The sequence below is a fragment of the Cervus elaphus genome, chromosome 30 (genome assembly GCF_910594005.1).
Source record: "Cervus elaphus chromosome 30, mCerEla1.1, whole genome shotgun sequence".
Lineage (NCBI taxonomy): Eukaryota > Metazoa > Chordata > Mammalia > Artiodactyla > Cervidae > Cervus > Cervus elaphus.
This window is the reverse complement of record NC_057844.1, coordinates 19,640,359-19,654,642: the sequence shown is the minus strand read 5'-3', so window position 1 is coordinate 19,654,642 and position 14,284 is coordinate 19,640,359. Positions and strand designations below refer to the sequence as shown.

At 39.2% G+C, this 14,284-nt stretch overlaps 2 protein-coding genes across 4 annotated transcripts in view; both read right to left on the bottom strand.

The window, feature by feature from the left end:
* Window positions 1–220: 220 nt before the first annotated feature.
* The window catches only part of CDADC1 (cytidine and dCMP deaminase domain containing 1), a 30,218-nt gene continuing 16,154 nt past the window's right edge, over window positions 221–14,284 (bottom strand). For 2 of the 3 annotated variants that reach the window (XM_043892014.1, XM_043892016.1), the window contains 5 exons: window positions 13,919–13,968; window positions 10,067–10,236; window positions 8,247–8,436; window positions 5,609–5,669; window positions 221–1,625 (listed from right to left, as the gene is read on the bottom strand). In XM_043892014.1, coding sequence (XP_043747949.1) covers window positions 1,552–1,625; window positions 5,609–5,669; window positions 8,247–8,436; window positions 10,067–10,236; window positions 13,919–13,968 — 545 coding nt within the window. In that variant the 3' untranslated portion in view covers window positions 221–1,551. Of the gene's footprint in view, window positions 1,664–5,608; window positions 5,670–8,246; window positions 8,437–10,066; window positions 10,237–13,918; window positions 13,969–14,284 lie in introns of all 3 variants that reach the window. The other variant, XM_043892015.1, reaches the window with a different exon arrangement.
* LOC122687080 (glycine cleavage system H protein, mitochondrial-like) lies at window positions 10,763–13,649 on the bottom strand. Its single transcript, XM_043892529.1, has 2 exons — window positions 13,617–13,649; window positions 10,763–12,055 (listed from the first exon to the last, which is right to left on the bottom strand). The coding sequence occupies exons 1-2, from the start codon at window positions 13,647–13,649 to the stop codon at window positions 11,525–11,527; spliced, it is 564 nt and encodes a 187-aa protein (XP_043748464.1). The 3' UTR covers window positions 10,763–11,524.

Below are 14,284 nucleotides of genomic sequence, written 5' to 3'. Positions count from 1 at the left end.
AGTTTGATTCAACAGGTCTGGGTTAGGGATTAACAATGTGCACTTCTAACAAGTCCCCAGATGAGGCTAATGCTGTTGGTCCAGGGACCCCGGTCTGAGAAGCACTATCATTAATACGTGACTTTACGCTTACATCTGTCACTAGACTGCAAGCTTCTTGAGGTCAGGGAGCATTTCTTACACGTCTCATCTCCAGGGTCTAGCCAGTGTCAAGCAGTCATTCAGTCAACAAATATTTATTGAATGCCTGTTACGTGCTAGACACTGTTGCAGGCACTAGATTCAGCAGTTAAAAAAAAAAAATTTACACACACACACACACACACACACAGGCTGAGCGGGCTGCTGTCCAAACAGGGGCACCGGTCCACGTGCAGGTTGTCCTGTGCACCCTCCTGAGGCTGGCAGGAGGCCCTGTGAGGATCCGAGACACCCTGGGAAGAAAGTGGGCAACAGCAGAGCTGAAGCTGACTCCCTGCACAGAGCATGTCACACCCCAGGCCTGCCTGCGGGCCATCGGCCATGCGGCTCCCTCCCTATCTCCAGGGAAGTACAAAGCCTGTGCCTTCATCTTTGGGCTAATCTTCTGAAAGTTTCCTCAACAAATAAAAAATGAGAGGACTCATGAAGAGCAATTTGGAAAATAACTGAACTGACCCTCATGTTTACCAGCAAGACTTTCAGTATTCTTATGGTTTGCAAATGTTTTGTAAGGCCTTCCATTCAAAGCCCTGAAACGCTCTCTGCTAATTATATGGAGGGGATAATGGGCAGCATTTATGAATGGAATTCCAGACTCAAATATTTCTTCTCTTGTTAGTGGTTTCAAGAGTCAGTGAGATCAGAGAATAATATTGTCTGAGAATAAAGCTATCTTCCTATTGCTACCCCGAACCAGTGATGTAATACCAGAGTCCAACAAGTAACGATGATTTTTACATACTGAAAGACTGAAAAAAAATGAATAACCTTGTTAGGAACACACTTTCATGATGGAGCCCAGGTCCACCAAATTCATTTTTATGACTCCATGCTAATCAAGTAAATTCTGATTACCAGAAAGCTTTGGATATAAATGGGGCCTTTTGGTAAGTCACACATTGACTTAAAAATGGTCAGGTTGCTGTTCATCTCCCTGGAGTAGATTACTAATTATCACCTTCATAATCCAAAGGGATTAATATTTCTGAAAAGGTGTGTACTTCTCTGCTGAGATGAGAACCTCCAATGAACCAGCCCCTTTCAGACTGGATCCCCTAAAGCTAAGACCAGGAGAAATCAATCCCTGTAGCCAACTGAACTGGTCTCATGAAATGATTGACACTTCCTTCAGTGTAAGAAAAGAACACACCACTGTACTCTGGAAAACATACAAATAAATCTAAATAAAAATATTAGTATCATTTGTATGCTAATAATAAATTAGCTTCCTTTAAAAATTTTTTTCAACTATTTACAAAATCCATTCTTATTTTCTGAGTTAACAAGACTGGATTTTAAAAGTGCAATAAAAATTCTTGAGGCCTTCAGCCCGCGTTCAGACAAGACTTCTTAGTGGTTTGAAAGACGCAGCTTCTTGTTCTGGTGCGGTTCTTCCTCCAGGGGTACAGGTCCCAACACGCCATCTGGCGGTCAAGAACAACTTAACGTCAGGAAAACGTCACTTCAAAGAAATGAGCATTTGTTCAAGTCAGAGGCTGTAAGATCAAAATAATGCTTAAGCTAAAGAGGATTATTTAAAAAATAAAAATGAAAAAGGGCATATTGATTTTATCTTTAAAATTCTCAACTGTTAAAGAACAGACTCTAGATAAGTCACTCACAATGTATCTGACCTTTTTCAAACTGGATTCATCAACAGTGTATAGACAATTCACAAAACTTTTTTTTGGGAAAAGTTATTACTGTTAGGCTGGATGAGACAACATGACCCATCTGTTGTCCAGGGAGAGAAGGGAGCTGTCTGCGGGGCAGGGAGGTGTGAGGGGACACCCTGCCACCCCCACACTCCCCCACCAGAAGGCAAGCAGACTCATCAGCTTGGTCAGGTGGGAAATGGGCCTGGCTTCCACTTCACCCCATGACCTGATTTCCCTGGCTTTCCTGGGACACACGCTGTGCATGTGTAAAGTGCACAATGTGATGGGTTTCAACACAAACATACATCGAAGAATCCACCACCATGGTTAAGATGGTGAGTATACCCACCACCTCTGAAAGTCTCCTTTTATCCTGCTGCTTTCTGTCTCTCCAGGGGTCTGCCTGCCCTCCAAGCCTCTGTGCTCGCTTCACTCTTCCTAGTCTTAAGGACACCTGGATCAGGGTGCAGGGAGAATAGATCTGGAAAGCCTTCTCTCTTATTATGTAATATTAGAAACATTAAAAAAAGATTGTGTGTGATACAGATGGGAGTCCTAAAGCCTAATAATATATTAACACTCAAGAACCTACTTTGTTGCTGTTCACTTGCTAAGCTGTGTTTGACTCTTTCACCCCAGGCTCCTCTGTCCTCCACTCTTTCCCAGAGTTTGCTCAAGAACCTACTACCCAACCCGCAAAACTAGAATGTTACCACTTCCCATGTGCCCCCCAGTCTAATTCCATCCCTCTTTCTCCCTTATACAGAAGTAACCACTGTGCTGAATCATTTATCATTCCATTGCTTCTTAGAAATAATTTTGCCACATGTACTAACCAGTACACTATTTGCCTTCTTGTTCAACTTTATATAGAAGTTGCATTATAATGTATTTAGTCTTCTGAAACTTGATTTTTTCATTTAGCATTATATTTCTAAGATCCATCAATGTTCAAGAATGTAGATGTAATTCATTTTACTTTCACTGCTTTATAATATTCCACTGTAATATTTTAATTTCCAGAGATAAATTTTTGTGCTATTTCCAGTTTTTGCTTTTAAGAGCAATGTTGCAATGTATTATCTATCTCTGCCTTTCCTACAAAACATGTAAGAGTTTTCCTAGGGCATATGCTTAGAGGTCAAATTGCTGGGTCATGGAGCATACACATCTTCAGTTTTACAAAGATAACATTAAACTGCTTTCCCAAGGTGGCTGTGCACATTTTCAGTCCAGCCAGCAATACACAAAGGTTTTAACGACCCACCTCCTCACCAGCACTTGCTGTCGTCAAACTTTAATTCTGCAACTCTAGTAGGTACAGCAAATGGTGTGAACACTGTTGCAGTGATTTTAATTTGCATTCCCATGACTGCTAATGAGCCTGAGCATTTTTTCATGTGTTTATTAGATGTCTGTGTTTCTTCTGTTGTGAAATACCTTTAACTATCTTTTACCCATTCTCACATGAACTCAACCATTAATCAACTGTATATAATTGACAACCACGGACTACTTCATCCAACAATAGCAAAATACACATTGTTCTTAACCTCACATGGAATGTTCACCAAGAGAGACCACATTCTGGGCCATAAAACACACCCTAATAAATTTAAAAGGATAGAAATAATACAATGTCTGCTCTCAGACCACAATATAATTAAACTAGAAAAGACTAATAGAAACATAACTGGGAAATCTCAAAATATATGTGGAAGTTAAATAATACATTGCTAAATAACAAATGAGTAAAAAAAAAAAAAACAAAAAAAACCCCAAGATAAATTTTAAAATATTTTGGACCCAGAGGAATCGGGTGGAGAGGGAGGTGGGAGGGGGGATCCGGATGGGGAATACATGTAAATCCATGGCTGATTCATGTCAATGTATGACAAAAACCACTACAATATTGTAAAGTAATTAGCCTCCAACTAATAAAAATAAATGGAAAATTTTTTTTTTAATATTTTGAACTAAATAAAAATGCAACTTATCAAAATTTCTTCCATTCAGTGGAAGAAACACTAGAGAAATGCTAGAGAGAAAGTGAATGTATATATGAGAAAAGAGGAATGATCTAAAATCAATGACCAGAATATATGAATCCAAAAACCAAAGTAGATTCGCGGTGGCCTGGGGCTGGAGGCAGGAGGAAACAGGGATAACTAACAAATGGGTAAGGGGATTCTTTTTGAGCTGAAGGAAAATTGTGAAATGAAGGCTGTGGTGATGGTTACACAACTCTGAATCTACCAAAACCCACCCAATTCTGTACTTTAAAAGGGCAAATTTATGGTATATGGATTATACCTCAATCAAGCTCTTATAAAATTGAAAAAGAGATAAGGATATTATTTACTGATATAAAACACTTGTTAAAAACTACATATAAAACATAAACCTGCAGTTCAGTGGACAGTCATAAAGCAAACATATTTAACCATCACCCAGGTCAAGAAATAAAGCATTACCAGCAAAATGAAAGCATTCCTCTCATCCCCTCGCCATCACGACCCCTCCTTCCCACCTCAGGACATCCCCCCACAGCATGTCACCCTTACCTTAGTGATCTAGGGACAGGGAATCCTGGCTACCAGACTCTTGATTGTAATTGGCAAAAATCTCCCCTTTCATGGCTTGCCTTTGTACTCTTTTAATGCTATCTTTTGACAAACAGATGTTCTTTATTTTAACACAGATAAATGAATTCATATTTTATGTTTAATGCTTTTTCGTGTCTTCTCCCTAACAACAGGGAATATTAACTCACCCCCCTCAAACACTATTATTGAATATATATTCTTTAATCAGATCCATATTTTTTCCTTTCATCTTTAACTACTTTTTTCCCCCCTGATAAATTTTTAAAAAGAAAGATGGAGTGGATATGTATTTTTTTCCAGACTGCAAATTAAAATTTCACTACCTGAATAAAATAAAGCTAAGTTAGAACACAGAAAATCAGGATGTTCACATAGACATTATTTTCATAAAGACTTTCATAGTTACTGATTTTTCAGAGTAATCAAATCATTGTTATTATCAAGAAAATTTTACTTATTATATTGAACTTCTACTTACCTTGAATCCAAACATAAAGATAACATAACTAATATTTTAAAATAATATTGTACAGTAATAATTCATATTCAAAATAATACACATGAGGAATTGCAAGGTCTCCTAAAAACTATATTACATTAAAAATATGTGTTAATATATACACAGTAAAACTCTGAAGACTAATAATTCATTTATGGTATCTGTGATGACTCTTAATTAGAGTATTAAAATAACCAGGACATTTCTGTTCTCTGACCAATCTGAGCTAATGTGGCTTTACCCTAACAAGAATCTACATAGCCTCATAATTTGGCTCTAGACCCATCTGTATTAATTATATGTATTTTTCCTTTCTAACTGCTCAAGAGGCTTTTGTTTTGGTTTAGAAGAGCACTGTTGCCTAGTCTCATATAAATTTAATTTATAAATTCAATTTGTGCATGATTATTTGTATTAAACTGCAGAGTCTATAGGACTAGTCATTAATCAGCACTTCCCATGACATCGAGCATACAGTCGATACACAAGTGTCTGTGCACAAACTGAAGGGCGAAAATCTAATCTGCAAAAAGAATATGCTCACCTCCAACCACAGCAATTTCCAACACCTGATCATTACAAGTCACTATTTTTCTTTTCTTAGCAACAAAATCAACCTCAATAAAGGACTTGTAGATACTTACTCTCTCTGCCTTCAGGCTCATTTTGCTCAAGAACACCAGTTCTTGATGGATTCAGTTGCCACTATAAAAGGACACAAACATTTTATGTATATGTTTAAGAAGGTTTTAATAAATAGCATTTCAGCATTGTGCTTTCAAATATCCAAACAGCTTAAAACAATAAGAAAAGTTAGTGTGTCATACCAACCAAGCCCTAATAACAATTTTGGATGACCCTGAAGATATGACTGATGATTAAGGATCGAAATTCTTAGAGAATCTTATATGCATGGTTTAGTAAGTATTTTTTAGGTGCTTTATATGTTCCAGGCACCCTGGACTCAAACAGAAAAGTCAAGTTGAAATCTATAAACAGTACTATTATATGCTTTTTGTACTTAACCGCAAACTATAGCATATAAAAGTTACATTAAGTGCCAGAATTATCATTAAAAAGCAACACACAATTCTGGACAGGATCCTTTTGCTATAAAGAACTTTACTGGGACAACTGGTAAACCCACTGAACTCTGTGGATTAAATAGTAGCAACGGATCAATGAAAATTTCCTGAGTTTTGTGGTTGTATTGTGGTTATGTAGGATAATCTACTGTTTGAGGAAATACACATGAAAGTATTTAAGAGTGACTTGGCATCATGGCAACAACTTAGCTCTCAAGTGTTTCTGGAAAAAATTCTTCGTAGTGTTTTTGTAACTTTTCTGCATGCTTGAGATTATTTCTAAAAAGAGAAAGGTTTTTAGAAACCAGAGTAGTTAAAAAAAAACATGAGGAATTAAAGTTCTAAGTTTTCCACAAAACAGTTGCCACGTCAGCAGTTCTTTGGAAATATCAAATACTAATTGCTTCTAATTTTTTCCTGATTTTTCTCATGAGAAATGCATGTGTGTGTGTGTGTGTGTGTGTGTGTGTGTGTGTGTGTGCATGCATGTGTGTATGTGTCTGTGTCCCCTTCTTTTGTGTAATCTTAAACTTTAAATTATGTTCACCTCTATCTATTACGCTCTACTACTGAATTTAAGTTGGCTTAAAGTTCAACATTCAGAAAACGAAGATCATGGCATCTGGTCCCATCACTTCATGGCAAATAGATGGGGAAACAGTGGAAACAGTGGCAGACTTTATTTTGGGGGGCTCCAAAATCACTGCAGATGGTGGCTGCAGCCATGAAACTAAAAGACACTTCCTCCTTGGAAGAAAAGTTATGATCAACCTAGACAGCATATTAAAAAGCTGAGACATTACTTTGCCAACAAGGGTCCATCTAGTCAAAGCTACGGCTTTTCCAGTAGTCATGTACGGATGTGAGAGTTGGACTATAAAGAAAGCTGAGTGCTGAAGAATTGATGCTTTTGAACTGTGGTGTTGGGAATTCCCTGGTGGTCCAGTGGCTAAGACTCTGCGCTCCTGATACAGGGGGGCTGGGTTCGATCCCTGGTCAGGGAACTAGATCCCACATGCCACAACTAAGACTCTCTGCAGCCAAATGAATAAAAATAAATGTTTAAAAAAAAAAAAAATGAACTGTGGTGTTGGAGAAGACTCTTGAAAGTCTCTTGGACTGCAAGGAGATCCAACCAGTCCATTCTAAAGGAGATCAGTCCTGGGTGTTCATTGGAAGGACTGATGCTGAAGCTGAAACTCCCATACTTTGGCCACCTGATGCGAACAACTGACTCATTTGAAAAGACCCTGATGCTGGGAGGGATTGGGGGCAGGAAGAAAAGGGGACGACAGAGGATGAGATGGCTGGATGGCATCACCAACTCAATGGACATGGGTTTGGGTGGACTCTGGGAGTTGGTGATGGACAGGGAGGCCTGGCATGCTGTGGTTCATGGGGCTGCAAAGAGTCAGACACAACTGAATGACTGAACTGAACTACTGAATTTAAAAAAAAAAGGCTGTGGGAAGAGGTGGGTCAGGGACTTTCTTTTGTTAGCCACCAGATGGCACTATAGAACCAACTAATTCAAGGTCTGTAAGGTCAAGGGCTTCCCTGGTAGCTCAGCTGGTAAAGAATCCACCTGTGATGTGAGACTTGGGTTGGATCCCTGGATTGGGAAGATATCCTGGAGGAGGGCATGGCAACCCACTCCAGTATTCTTGCCTGGAGAATCCCCATGGACAGAGGAGCCTGACGGGCCACAGTCCATAGGGTCCCAGAGGACGACACGAGAGCCTAGGCACAGCACAGCACCAGGTCAAGGTAAAATTCTCTCTCTAGAGACATATATTCAGAAGGCAGATCCTAAGCTGAACATTTGTGACTAGGCAAGTGCTTGCACAAAAAAATAAACTCAGTGATAAAATTTTGTTGAGACTCTTTAAAAGGGTAAGAATCACTAGTTTAAAATATGCAGCAGAGTAACTTAACAACATGGGCTTCCCAGGTGGCTCAGTGGTAGAGTTTGCCTCCCAATGCAGGGGACATGGGTTCGATCCCTTGGTTGAGAAGATTCCCAGAAGGAGGAAATGACAACCTACTCCAGTATTCTTGCCTGGAAAATCCCACGGACAGAGGAGCCTGGCGGGCTACAGCCCATGGGGTCACAAAACAGTTGGACATGACTTAGCGACTAAACAACAGCTATCAACATAATATGAAGTATATTTGAAAAAAATGTGTATCTACTTACTGTAAATTTGCTGACACCTTCAAGTTCCCCAAATCTCATGTAAGAGATGTCTGCCTTCTTTTTTCCAACATCTACATCCCCTGCATAGATTTGTTTTATGCCTGCACCTTTAATTAAGGGTACACATTCATCACAAGGGCACTTGGTCACAAAAATCATACTTTTTTCTTCTGGTTTTATTTCTTGACACCTACAAAAATATATATACATATGAAAAAATTAGGAGGGTAGCTTCTAAAAGGGTAAGTTATGTTTTAGAAAAATCTTGAAACATTAAAATTGAGCCACTTTGGAAACAGATTTACAATATTATATACAATAATGATCAAACCTTTTTCTTGCTGAATTAGTCAATGCCAAGATTTTCACTATTTAGACTACAAAAGAAAACAGACAGAATAATGCTTTCTAAGTAGGAAACTCTTTATAAAGCCAGAATTATGGGCCAGAACTAATGCCTTCCCTGAGAATGTCCCATGTGTGATTAGACATTAAGTCATCCTGGTAGCCAGAAGGTCTACCTCTCATCTGGTGCCTCACAGATATTTAATAAATGCTTACTAAATTGATTAATGTTAGAGTTCTGTTTTGAGTTACAGTTCCCTTACTGCTTTTACCTCACATAGGATAATTTAACAAACACTTGGATTTGACAAAATGAAGCAAGTAAATCTAATGAAGAGTTCAAGGAAATAAGCCTGTGTAGTGAAATTCTGCATGGCGGGGTAGTTTAGGACTGAGGATAGAGGCATTGTACTTCTCGGTTCTGTGGTTTACAAAGCTCTTGGTCTTATGCTCCCCATCACTAGCCTTCCACATCCATATCCTCAGTTTAGAGTCTCATTCTGTTCCCCTGGACCAGGGAAGCAGAATTGTATGCATCTAGCCTGTTCAAACCATACACCTGCAACCGAAGTAACCATTACTGTAGCTCTGTCAATGTCTTTCCACTACTACCAAATGAGGTCTAAACTCAAGGTCCTCCCTTGTCAGTCCCAAGCTAGCCCGTGGTCCAGCCTAACTGGAACATCTATATTCCTAAACACATAAGCACTTTCCGACTTCTAGCCCACTGCTATGCCTCAGCCAAGAATGGTTTCCCTTCAAGTAAGCATCTTCAATTGCCATAGTCCTACCAAACCTTTAAAGCTCAGCTCAAATGCCAGTTTCTCCATAAAGGTTTTCCCTCACACTCCCCCTCCATCTATGTACTGCAGCCCCTGAATTTTCACCCACTTTGTGTTGGCCCTTCCCACACAACTGATCATGTTAGGTTGAGTATAGTCTTATATCCCACACTGGACTATAAACCCCTCAGGACAGAAACCATGACTCATACAGATTTGAATCTCCCAAGAGCACCCACTAAACGGTAAATGCTGAGAAAGATCTGTGGAAATTATCTAAATTAACATTGAAAGGAGGTAATGCCAGCGATAATCTCTAACAAAAACTATGTTAAAGCAATTTGGTTCATAATAATATCTATATTCATAAATACATGCTCAGAATTTAGAAAACAAAGGTGATCTTATAATGCAGAAATATGCAAGACCTTAAGGACAAACTTTAAGCAGTTTTATCCTGGAGAGAGAAGGAAGAAAGGAAAAAAAGATTTGCTCGATAAATTTGAAGGCCTGGAGGATCCCTGACAATGGCCTCTGGTCATGTAGCAAAAACCAAGTATGACCGGAGCTATACTTCTGAAAAGGATATTTCTTGGAATTTTTAAAAAGGCAATAAGTTACAGCAAAATGAAAGCTAATTTCAACTAGCCCTTACTACATTTTATACAAAATATACATAAACGGATTTCATACCTAAATGTTAAGGCATTCTGTTCCGCATGCACGATGTATCTGAATTTCCTTATTTCTCTGTCTTTCTGCTTGTCATCCATGTGCGGGAAGTCAGCATACTCGGATCCAACAGGAAAAGCATTATAACCGCATCCTATGAAGTACATGGCGCCTGTCCCATCACAACTTCTCTATGGAAAGTGAGCGAACCAACAAAGCTGTGTTCAACATTCTGAAAAGACATCTTACATTGTATCTTTAAAGCCTAGTATCACACTTTGTATAATGGATTCACTTTTCCATAATATACTATAAAGCTATGGCAAACCTAGACAGCATATTGAAAAGCAGAGACTTGGCTGACAAAGGTCTGTATAGTCAAAGCTATGGTTTTTCCAGTAGTCATGTATGCATGTGAGAGTTGGACCATAAAGAAGGCTGAGTGCTGAAGAACTGATGCTTTCAAATTGTGGTGCTGGAGAAGACTCTCAGGAGTCCCATGGACAGCAATCCCACAGAAAATCAACCTTGAATATTCATTGAAAGGACTGAAGCTGAAGTGCCAACACTGTGACCACCTCATGCAAAGACCCGACTCATTGGAAAGACCCTGATGCTGGGAAGAACTGAGGGCGGGAGGAGAAGGGGACGACAGAGGATGAGATGGTTGGATGGCATCACTGACTCAATGGACATGAGTTTGAGCAAGCTCTGGGAGATAGGGAAGGGCAGGGAAGCCTGGACTACTACAGTCCATGGGGTCGCAAAGAGTCGGACACAACTTAGTGACTCAACAATGAACAACAGTGATAAACTGAGCCATCAGAAAAATACAGTATTAGATTTTCCTTCAGCAGGGTGATCTTGTCAAAGTTAAATTTTAAGCAGGCTGATCATCTCTAGTATATATGTATATATTTTTCCCCATGATTAAGAAGTTGAATATTTTATTAAATTGTTTATTCTCCCGCAAGGCTGTTGCTTCACTGTATAAAAACAGCACTAGCAAAAACAGTATATTGCAAAATTAAGACAGTAATATTCTTCACTGGACACTATACAACTAACAAACTTTTCTCCACTGGCAGTTATTTCTACTGGGAAGATCATTTTGACCCAAATCCAAGGATAGCTGTAAGCAAGTTACAATGTCATATAAGGTATACGATAACCATGTTATCCTTGAATTACATAATTTTTGTAATTAGTTTTACCAGAGATAATTTTCAGGAATTCTGAATATTATAACAGGAGCCTAGCCTAAAAATCACAGGATGCTGTGGAAAAGATGCACAGTGTTTATCTGAAGGCATTAGAAAGTTAAGAGGTATTTTCTTCAGGAAACATTGTTGCAAGTAGTTTCTTTTGCTAAAAGTTCTTTTTAAGTATCTATCCACCACTAATTTAAGGCAACTATGCTAGATTAAGTTGTTTCAAAGTAGTTTACTTAGGGGTTCCATTTTCATTCCTCAATAGATTTTAAGATTTTATGTATTTCTCATAAGCTTCTTCACTCATTAGTTCATCTAGTTCTGAAGGGTTACTGAATGTCATCTTGATCAGCCAACCATCTTCATAACAAGACCTCTTGACAAGTCCTGGATTTTCTGCTAGAGCTTTATTAATTTCAGTTACTTCTCCTGATAGAGGAGAATAGAGTTCACTAGCAGCTTTCACACTTTCCAAAGCACCAAACTCCTCTTGTTTGTTCAACTTTGTCCCAACTTCAGGCAGACTACAGCACCTAACATCTCCCAAAGCTTCCTGTGCAAAATTGCTGATTCCCACTGTTACTGTTCCAGCACCGTTTTCTGTTGTTACCCTGTGTTTTTCTGTGAATTTCCGCACCGACAGCAGCGCAGGGCCGCTGCGCAGCGCCCGGATGGCACCCGCCCGCCGTCCCCAGGGCCGCGGCGAGCAGCGCGCGGGGGCCCAGATGGCGCGCAGGCCGCCGACCGCGCCGCGCGCTCCGCGCCGCTTGCAGCGCCACGTTCGCACGGGTGCCCATCCCTAGTATGTGGTATCAAGACAGTCCTTCATTTTAGCGGTTAGTTAAACACTCGCTTAATTCACAAGCTCTCTCACTTGACTCAGACATCCCTCCCTGAGAGGTTATAAAATCCTGGAGAACAGAAACCATGTTTTATACCCTCTTTCTGGCCCTTAAAGCACACCTATTATAGTGGTCCATACAGAGCAGGTACTCTATATTATTATAAATTATTGTTAATTTATTATATGTTCTGTGCTGTGCTGCTGGCTAGGAAGTCAGAAATTCTAAAAATATTTTGAACAATTTCTGTTTGGGGTTAAACATGTGCTATTATATATATAGTTGGAAAATAATCTATTTTCCTTTCATCTTTATGTTTACTGAGCCTCTATTACATGTGTGTGTGTGTGTGTGTGTGTATATATATAAAATAGAACTTCCTACATAAGTGGCATTTTTCTTTCTCCTTGTCAGTGGCATACTAGGTATTGATATGAATGCTTTATCAACTCTAAGAGTGAAGTATTTAATAAACCAAACCTGTTCATAATAGTTTGGAAAATGCTATCAACCTCACTAAATTTCAACATATTAATATTATAATTACTCATGTGATAGTATCAACAGTATCATACTTACTGTCTCCTAGTTCCATTCCTTCTCAACACACCCCCATAATTTCAAGTCCTCATCATCTCTTTTCTTAATCTCCCTACCTCCTGTCTAGCCCCACTTTATTTTTAAAATGCAAATCTGATCATTTTTCCACTTAAGATATTCTTGGATTTCACTGTCCAGTACAGGAGCCATTAGGCACACGTGGTCAGCGCAAACCGAGAGGTGCCAGAAGATGCCCTGGAGAAGGAACTGGCAACCCACTCCAGGGTTCCTGCCTGGAAGATCTCATGGACAGAGGAGCCTAGTGGGCTACAGGCAAGGGGGTCGCAGAAGAGTCTGACATGACTGAAGTGACTAAACAACAACAAATAGGTATAAAATACACACAGAATTATGAAGACTCAATACTCTCCTCAAATGCAAAGTATTTTATTAAAAATATTAACCAATATTTTTATATTGGTTACATGCTGAAATGGTAATATTTCTCAACAGGTAATGAAGTATATTCCTAAAATTAATTCACCTGTTTCTTATTTTTTTAATGAGGCTCCTAAGAATTTTTAAATCCCATATGTGGCTTGCTTTTTATTTCTGCTGGTTAGTGCTATGCTAGGGTATCCCCACTGTCGAAAAGATAGAGTCTAAACTCTCCATGGTATACAAAATTCTTCATAGTGCAGCCTAATTTTTTTGCTACTCTACTAGACATAGGACTCTGGACTCCAATGTGCCAAATCGCTTGCATTTCCCCATATTCTTACGCACTACCTTTGGGTGTTACCCTCTGAGTCCCACTAACTTGCTCTGCTGATGAACTCCTCCTCCTTCTTCAAGATTAATAGCACCTGACCTCCTCCAAGAATGCTTTACTTATTTCTCCGAGCAGAGAAAGAGGCCTCCTCTATGCTCTCACGACGTCATGTTATGATTACAGTTATATGCCCGTCTCTTTTTCACCTCTGTCTCCATCACTAGACTGTGTAAGGCCATGAAGGGTGGAATATGTGGCCTTCAACTTCCCACTGTTCACGGGGGTACAGAGTCTACCCTGTCCCGTGGAAGGTGTTGAATGAAGGTTTACTAAATGAACATATCTATCCAGAAAACTGCTGAAAGCACAAAATGTTTTTAGAACTTAATAAATACCCTAATAAGAAATACTAATCCCCATGGGTCAATAAAATGTCATGCACTTAAGATCAAAATATGTTAAATAAAATCAAGTTTAAATGATTATAAAGGATTAATTTCACACTTACAGATTTTCCTTCTGCCCAGATGACTGCCCCGACTCCTGTTTTATGATCCTCTGAAAGATACATGGCATGTGACTCAGTGAAAACCAATGATCTGTTAGTTTCAGAAATAGATTGTTTTTCCAAAAATAATAAACATATTTATTGAAATATACTGCATAAATGTAGCAGCAATCCTGACAACCTCACTAATTATGGAAAAGTATGAGAATAAATACTGTCAAACATAGAATATGGGAGCTAGGTATGAACTAATATAGACAGTGTCACCACCAACCCAGTCACTGATGATGCCTGTGCAGAGACCACTGCAGTAGCAGTGTCCACACTTTGGTGACTTCAAAGCTGTAACCAGACTTTAGGGTAACT

Excerpts from the sequence above, each read along its gene's own strand:
- LOC122687080 (XM_043892529.1), bottom strand. The coding sequence starts at position 13,649 with ATGGCCTTACACAGTCTAGTGATGGAGACAGAG. Across the intron at positions 12,056-13,616 it reads GTCTAGTGATGGAGACAGAG|GGATGGGCACCCGTGCGAAC; the intron begins GTGAAAAAGAGA and ends ACCACATACTAG.